The sequence below is a fragment of the Salvelinus sp. IW2-2015 genome, linkage group LG5, assembly GCF_002910315.2.
Source record: "Salvelinus sp. IW2-2015 linkage group LG5, ASM291031v2, whole genome shotgun sequence".
Lineage (NCBI taxonomy): Eukaryota > Metazoa > Chordata > Actinopteri > Salmoniformes > Salmonidae > Salvelinus > Salvelinus sp. IW2-2015.
Window position 1 is genome coordinate 36,665,547 of NC_036844.1, and position 8,762 is coordinate 36,674,308.

The window sequence follows — 8,762 nt, forward strand, 5'->3', positions numbered from 1 at the left end:
AATAACAGTCTACGTACTGACCATTAGGTTAATATAACAGTCTACGTACTGACCATTAGGTTAATATAACAGTCTACAGTACTGACCATTAGGTTTAATATTACTGTTTACAGTACTGACCTTAGGTTAATATAACAGTCTACAGTACTGACCATTAGGTTAATATAACAGTCTACAGTACTGACCATTAGGTTAATATTACTGATTCTACAGTACTGCAGTGGGACTACGAGGCTTCTTATGAAAACTAAAGAATGTTGTTAACAGTTGTCAAACACAGATTTTCTAGGATAATGACTAATAATGATATTGATCACTAATTCACAGAGAGAGAGAGAGATGAAGATTCACCATTGAAAGTGCTTCTTAGTCCAAGACCAGGTTATATATTTATGTCTAGAAAACTGTCCCTAAAAGTTCAAGATGGCTGACAAGTTGTTGCTCTTACTTGGTGTTGGTGGCATGTTGACAAGTTGTTGAGATACACTCAAACTGCCACTCATATGCTTGCTGGAAGAGAGGTTCTGCCCAGGAGTCGGCCCTGAGGAGGAGGGGCAGGGCGAACACCGGTGTCTCATTCTGACCTGCAGGAGAGGAGACAGCAGGGGTCAGGGTAAGGTCAGGGATAAAAAAATCTAAAATCTAAAAAAATTAAAATTAAAAAAAAAAAAAAATCAGCTCACAAAGTAAAATCAGGTCAATTTTGAATCAATCGTGGAATGTTTGTGTTAGTTCTGAAGGTAAGAGAAGGATGAGAAGGTGGAATGTTTGTGTTAGTTCTGAAGGTAAGAGATGGATGAGAAGGTGGAATGTTTGTGTTATGGGTATGCTTGTAATCATTATGAACTGGGGAGTTTTACAAGATTAAAAAATAAAAGAAACAGAAGAGTTAAGCACAGGCATAACCCTAGAGGAAAACTTGGTTCAGTCTGCTTTCCAACAGACACTGGGAGAGGATTTCACCTTTCAGCAGGACAATAACCTAAAACACAAGGCCAAATCTACACTGGAGTTGCTTACCAAGAGGACAGTGAATGTTCCAGTTTTGACTTAAATCCATTTGAAAATCTACGGCAAGAACCGAAACTGGTTGTCTAACAATGATCAACAACCTATTTGACAGAGCTCAAATCATTTATTTAAGAATAATGTGCAAAAGTTGCACAATCCAGGTGTGGAAAGCTCTTAGAGACTTGCCCAGAAAGACTTACAGTTGTAATCGCTGCCAAATGTGCTTCAATATAGTATTAACTCAGGGGTGTGAATACTTATGTAAATGAGATATTTCTGTATTTAATGTAATACATTTGCACATTTGAGTCATTTTGCAGATGCTCTTATCCAGAACGACTCTAGGTTTCACACATTGGTTGACCTATGAACTGCTGAGAGCCATCACCAATCACCTCTATGATTCCCAGCCAGGTTCTTGTTTTTTCAAATATTTTTTTATTTGTTTTACCCCTTTTTCGTGGTATCCAATTGGTAGTTACAGTCTTGTCTCATCGCTGCAATTCCCGTACGGACTCGGGAGAGACGTAAAGTTGAGAGCTGTGCGTCCTCCGAAACATAACCCAACCAAGCCGCACTGCTTCTTGACACAATGCCCACTTAAGCTGGAAGCCAGCCACACCAATGTGTCGGAGGAAACACCGTACACCTGGCGACTGTGTCAGCATGCACTGTGCCCGGCCCGCCACAGGAGTCGCTAGTGCACGATGGGACCAGGACACCCCTGCCAGCAAAACCCTCCCCTAACCCGGACGACGCTGGGCCAATTGTGCGCCATCCCATGGGTCTCCCGGTCGCGGCCGGCTGCGACAGGGCCTGGACTCGAACCCAGAATCTCTAGTGGCACAGCTAACAGTGCCTTAGACCACCGCGCCACTCAGGAGGCCCCCAGACAGGTTCTTACCCAGTTTACATTTCAGTAGGGGCTCCAGCAGTTTAAAGATGGACATCCTGATGGCCTGCATCTCAGTTTGAACCCTCTGTAACACCGCAGAGGGCACTCTGACTACACCGTCTGGAGAGAGGTGAGGGAGACAAACACAAACAGGTGTAAACATGTATTAAGGATTAGGTAATAGATTAATACACAAGAAGCCCTGCTGAAGGCAGCTTGCTGACGAAACGTTGCTCATGTCCGCACCCCCGTGAAAATTTAACTAGCATTTTTTTATCCCCACAAAAATCTGTCAGTTTAACTAGAGATGTGTTTTTCTGCATTGGACGCATCTCAATCCACCGCTGATGTTGCACTTCTGTATCTGTGAGGAAAGGTGACAGAGCTAGAGAGGTGACCGTCACACCACGAGACAATCACGTTTAAAAAGTCGGTCTTCTCACAAAATGAGACTAACGAAGATGATGGTATTTATCCGTTTTGATCTACGAATTCAAGGGTTTCTTTATTTTGTACTATTTTCTACATTGTAGAATAGTGAAGACTTATATATAAGACGTATATGAAATAACACATATGGAATCATGTAGTAACCAAAAAAAAGTGTTAAACAAATCAAAACATTTCATATTTAAGATTCTTCAAAGTAGCCACCCTTTACCTTGATAACAGCTCTTTGCACACTCCTGGCATTCTCTCAACCAGCTTCATGAGGTAGTCACCTGGAATGCATTTCAATTAACAGGTGTGCCTTGTTAAAAGTGGATTTGTGGAATTTCTTTCCTTCTTAATGTGTTTGAGCCAATCAGTTTTGTTGTGATAAGGTGGAGGGGGGTGTACAGAAGATAGCCCTATTTGGTAAAAGACCAAGTCCATATTATGTCAAGAACAGCTCAAATAAGCAAAGAGAAACGACAGTCCATCACTAGTTTGAGACATGAAGGTCATTCAATGTGGAAAATGTCAAAGGAAGACCCAGTATTACCTCTGCTGCAGAGGATAAGTTCATTAGAGTTATCAGCCTCAGAAATTGCAGCCCAAATAAATGCTTCACATTGTTCATCTCAACATCAACTGTTCAGAGGAGCTGAAGGCCTTCATGGTCGAATTGCTGCAAAGAAACTATTACTAAAGGACATTAATAAGAAGAAGAGATGTGCTTGGGCCAAGAAACACAAGCAATGGACATTAGACCAGTGGAAATCTGTTCTTTGAGATTTTTGGTTCCAACCGCTTTGTCTTTGTGAGACGCAGAGTAGGTGAACGGATGATCTCTGCATGTGTGGTTCCCACCGTGAAGCATGCAGGAGGAGGTGTGATGGTGTGGGGGTGCTTTGCTGGTGACACTGTCTGATTTATTTAGAATTCAAGGCACACAACCAGCATGGCTACCACAGCATTCTGCAGCGATACACCATCCCGTCTGGTTTGTGCTTAGTGGGACTATCATTTGTTTTTCAACAGGACAATGACCCAAAACACATCTCCAGGCTGTGTAAGGGCTATTTGACCAAGAAGGAGAGTGATGGAGTGCTGCATCAGATAACCTGGCCTCCACAATCACCCGACCTCAACCCAATTGAGATGGTTAATGACGAGTTGGACCACAGAGTGAAGGAAAAGCAGCCAACAAGTGCTCAGCATATGTGGGAACTTCTTCAAGACTGTTGGAAAAGCATTCCAGGTGAAGCTGGTTGAGAGAATGCCAAGAGTGTGCAAAGCTGTCACCAAGGCAAAGGGTGGCTACGTTGAAGAATCTCAAATATTAAATATATTTTAATTTGTTTAACACTTTTTTGGTTTCCACATGATTCCATGTGTTATTTCATAATTTTGATGGTTAATACATGTCAAAAAAGTGACAAATATTTCCTGTTCTTTTTTATCTCTCTCAGCACAGACACTTCAGAACAAAGTTACTTTAGATTTTTTAGGGGACTATCTGTTTATCCATGTAGTGAATATTTTATGCAATTAATTTGTATGGGCTAATAGCAGAAAGGCAAAAAAAAAATAAAAAAAATAAAAAGACGCTGCTAGGAGTCTTACAATTCTAAATCAAATAGCTAAATTATCCTTGGTATGACCTTCTTAAAACAATTCCATATAGCTTAGTACAACCCCACCGCCACCGGGCTTAGACAGGGCTAAGTCTATAGAGGGTTAATTCAATCAATACATGTATTGTATTAAAGGGATAGTGTGTGCGGATACATTCTTCCCCATTCAAAATAGATATTCAGCTCTTAGCTGCCAATGTTGTACATAAACCTTACTAAATAGATATGTCCACCCACCTGCGCCAGTGTGTTGGTAGGCTGTGATGAGCCCACAGGCCTGATTGTACCTCTCACACAGGTCCCAGACAGGTTGACCTCCAGCGGGCCTCTTGGTGGGTCGTCTGTCCCTCAGGGTGTGAAGGTGCACCAGCGCTACCAGCAAGGTGTCCAGCCAACACAGACTATTCTCATTCCTCCAGAATAGGTGAGGCCCGGGAACCGGAACCAACTCCTCAGTCGAGATCACTTCAGGGTCAAAGTTGGGCACCACTTCCTGTGTGTATTTAATAATAGGAGTCTTTCTCGGCCGGCCCATTTTCTTTTTTGTCTGTGATGCCACAACTTCCACTTCCTCTGTGACGCTTCCTTCCCCTTCTGTTTCCATGGTTGCGCCGGTCATCTCGTCCTCGCTACTGATTAGTTGCCGGGCGTTCTGAGCTCTTCTTCTAGCTTTGATAGGACCATCATCATCATCATCATCATCATCATGAACTTCAACAGGCACTCTGCTCTGACTGAGGTCCACACTACAGGGCCTACACATCACCTCTGGGGGGCGCTCTTCCTCGTCAAAGACAGGCAAATCCTCCTCTCCGTACTCATTATCCATCAAGGCAGGTGTAGCCACCTCCTCCTCATCTTTCTCTAAAGCAGGAACATCCTCCACCAAGGCAGGTAGAGCCTTCTCAACCTCTTCTAAGGCAGGGACATCCTCCAAAGCCACAAGTATAGCCACTTCATCCTCCTTTTCCAAGGAGATTAAACACTCCTCATCTTTCTTTAAGACAGAGAGACCCTCCTTCATGCCAGGTGAAGCCTCCTCTAAGATGGTCAGAGCCTCCTGCAACACCAGGACAGCTTCCATGTCAGGTGTCCCCACAACCTTCTCTGGCGCAGACACAACCTTCACAGTCCTTTGTAAGGGAGGATGAACCTTCTGATGTGATGGTGTAACTTCCCCTGGGGCAGTCAGAACCTCGAAGAGAGAGACTGTGTCCTCTAAGGTAGGGACAACCTCCACTAAGGCAGCCTTGGCCAAGGGTTTCTCTGGGGCAGACGTTGAGGCAGAAACGGCCACATGTAAAGGACGTGAAATTTTCTCTGGGACAGAAATGGCTACTTGCGGGGCAGATAAAGTATTGTCTAGGGCAAATACGGCCTCCTGTAAAGTAGAGAGAACCTCCTTTGGTGCACCTTCAGACTCTACAGTAGGCTCTACAACAGAAACGGCCACCTGTAAGACCGGTACCGTCTTCTTTTGGAGAGGAAAACCCTTGTCTAAAGTAGGTGTATCCTCCTCTGGGAGAAAGAGACCATCTTGTTCCTCTTCTAGGAGCTCCTGGTCCATTTCTTCTGGCATCGACCAACCAGAATCCTTGTGGTATCCGTTGGCCCCTCCCCTCTCAGTCTCAGGAAGTGTGTGTTTGAGAGTTGTATCCACCAGATCCATGTTGGTGTGTTCTGATTGGCTGATTCTCTCCTTCTTCCCATTAAAGCACTCTTCTTCCCCATTGAGTGTGTTGGTGATGCCGCTGACTGATAGAGCTCCACTCGGTGATACGGCGTCCTCGGCCACTTCTGACTCCACTGATCGTGCACGTTTGGGGGAAGGTACAGGGTTTCCGTTCTCCAACCCGCAGTGACTCTTCCTCTTGCTCCCTGTCTGAGTTTGGGGTAGAGGGGGTACGAGGCTGGCCAGGACATCCTCCAAAGGACGAGAGACCAAGGGAAACAGGCACTGTAGGGGAGAAGTTACTTTGATTTATTTGTTTATTTAAAACAGGCAAGTAAATTCTTATTTACAATGGCCTGGCAAGAGGCGAGGCTGAATGAAGAAATGATGGGTAACTGTCTGGGGAAGTTCAAACTTCACATTGGCTTCATATTGTTTCTTGTTTCTACTACTTGTTTTCACTCTTGCATTGAAGGATGGGGCCCAGGAACACACTAGAGGACAACACTCACACTATAAAGTAGCAGAGTGAAAGGATACTTTAGCACAGTTTCTGACTGCATTTGCTACTGACAATAACACAGAATTCAGCCAAAACTTGACTCTCTCATAATACTGCTACTATGTCGGACAACAAAACTGGTGTCTTGTTCAGACAGTTTAGGATTCACCCATTGATCCTGCTTTGTGAAACACCCCTGTTTTTTGTTGACGTTGTGCTGATTGTGTGCGCGTGTATACGTGCACGTCTGTGTGTCTGTGTAAGTGAGCGCATGTGTGTGTGTTAACGTTACCCTACCTGTGGGTCAGTGCAGAGAGTGATGAACTCCTGGAAGTTGATCCTGTAGGAGCGCAGGGCCAGAGACTGTCCTTTAGCAGCACACCATGGACAGGTCTCCAACAAAGCTGAGCGTTCCTGGATCTGCAGGGACCAATCACAAACATGTTAAAACCCCTGATAGATATCAGTAGGGGAGGGTAACCTGGTCAATGGAGAGACCACATACAGTAATTACACAGACTATTGTACAGTATCATGGAGTACAACAGAGTATGACCAGTATCGTGATACTCGTTAATATGTTAGCCAGAAGACAAAAAACAAAGCAGATTTTACTTCTTTAGGAAGACAGCCATAATGTTGTAAACAGATATGTTGTCATCCAGAGACACATTTATTTTCCAAGCTATAGCACACTATCTTACATACAGCAGGTTTTTAAAGGACCAAAGAGTATAGCCTGCTTTGTGTTTTCATTTAATGCATCGGGGGAAAAATCCCAATAATGGTATCGTCAAAATATAATTGAGTGACATCAGAGTATCGTACACAGTATAATTTAGAATCAGAGAGTATCTCAATGTCATATAGTACAGTGAAGTACCAGATTATCATAGATTTGTTGTTTTTTCTATCTCAAGATATCATTTATTACAGTGGAGTATCAATCCAGTTGATATGAGAATCATTTTTAAGTTTTTCATTGTACCAGGCAGCATGTCAATCAATCTAAACCTCAAAAACACCCAAACAACAGATCAAAACCTTTCGCCTTTTGAAACCAAAGTTTCCATTTCTTTGTTTTGTTGAGTTTCTCTATTTTGAATTTTGATTTGGGATACAAGAGGATTCTGCCTTCCCAATCAGACAGCATCTCTCAGACCCAAAATAGCTTTGCACAAGTGACAGTAAGTGAGAGGAAGACAATACGAGTTCAACTGACTTTTTCCCAATACCCTGCTAGCAGGCCAGGGGCCCCCAAACCAGTGCCGTCGCCACTCATCACAGGCAAACCACTGCTGTTTCTTGTTGTCGTGGCCAGTACTGTCAGTGTCCTGCGTCATTCACTTTACATTACCATATCACTGTGACCACCCAGTCTCACCACCTCAGCATGGTAGGCTATGGGGGAGGGACAACAACAAAGCATTATATGTTAGGTACAGTGAGTAGTATCATGTTACCAAGAGATGTATGTATCTAAAGAAGAGTCAGAGAATGAACCCATGTCAGCCAATGGAACACCGGCCTACTGACAAGACACCTGCAATTGACTACCATATTTATTCAGATGTGCACACTATTGACTACACAGCCCTATTCTAGCCAGCAGAACTGAAGATTAGTGTAGCTAAGCACTGTCTTTCAGGGGTAGAATATATGGTTACATGATTAAGTAGTTGCCTAGTTCAACCAGTATCTTTGCGTTAGGGACCTCTAAAGTCCAGAATGCTCCGATTCATAGGCGTTATAATAATAATAATCCAATGAGCTAAGTTATTTTGGTTCTTCGAGTTTCATAGTTGTACTGTTGATCATGCTTAAATCAGGACCAATTGATTTGAAAATATATTTTACGGATGATAGTAACAGGATATACTGAAAAGGTATTTGAGCTAATATTTTTATTGGGCCGATTTACTTACGCCTTTTGTGGAAGTATATACCGGCCATAACGGGAGTAAATGAAGGTAGTTTCTCGGCGAAATTCAATGAACGCATTTTGCAATTATAACGCTTGCAGAGCTAGTGAATGGGAGATTGAATCGGAGCTTTCTGGGAGTCAGAGGGGTCTAACGCAGATGCTGGTCAATTAGTTAGTCAAAGATAACAATTGTCACGCTGACAGACAGTACATTGGCAAAGTACACGCAGCAAAACGTTGGCATTACGTTTGTATATCTAGCGAAGTTAACTAAATTAATTGCTAAACGTTATACACCCATAATAATACATAATGTCCGTAACACAGTTGATATGACAATGCAGGGAATGGGATTTAATGTTGCTGTGAAAAAAATAGTAACGTTAGCTATAACGTGGTGCGGTTTTTGCTAGTTGTTAGCAATGCCATGCTAGCTAGCAGTTTGAAAAAACGCTAGACCCCAAATCTTGCTAATATTTTAACATACCTCAGTAAAGAGCGTATTCTATCCAATTTAGAGATGAATATGATTACAATAATCCATCTGAATTTAATTCATTCATCAACTCGGGTCCCCTGTGTGTTTCCATGTGCACCGCTCTTTCGGGGTCGAAACGTTGTGTTTCCGGTTGGGTGCTTGTCATAACTTTCGACTAGATAGTGCAGCCACAAAGTCAAAATTGTCTGTATTGTAAAAA

The 8,762-nt window shown here is 43.0% G+C and overlaps 1 protein-coding gene across 1 annotated transcript; it reads right to left on the reverse strand.

Annotated features, from left to right (window-relative positions):
- Positions 1-444: 444 nt before the first annotated feature.
- LOC111964454 (SUMO-specific isopeptidase USPL1) lies at positions 445-8,541 on the reverse strand. The gene is made up of 5 exons (XM_024147086.2): positions 7,363-8,541; positions 6,438-6,560; positions 4,204-5,923; positions 1,916-2,026; positions 445-584 (listed from the first exon to the last, which is right to left on the reverse strand). Exons 1-5 carry the CDS (start codon positions 7,420-7,422, stop codon positions 445-447), a joined length of 2,154 nt encoding a protein of 717 aa, XP_024002854.2. The 5' UTR covers positions 7,423-8,541.
- Positions 8,542-8,762: the final 221 nt, after the last annotated feature.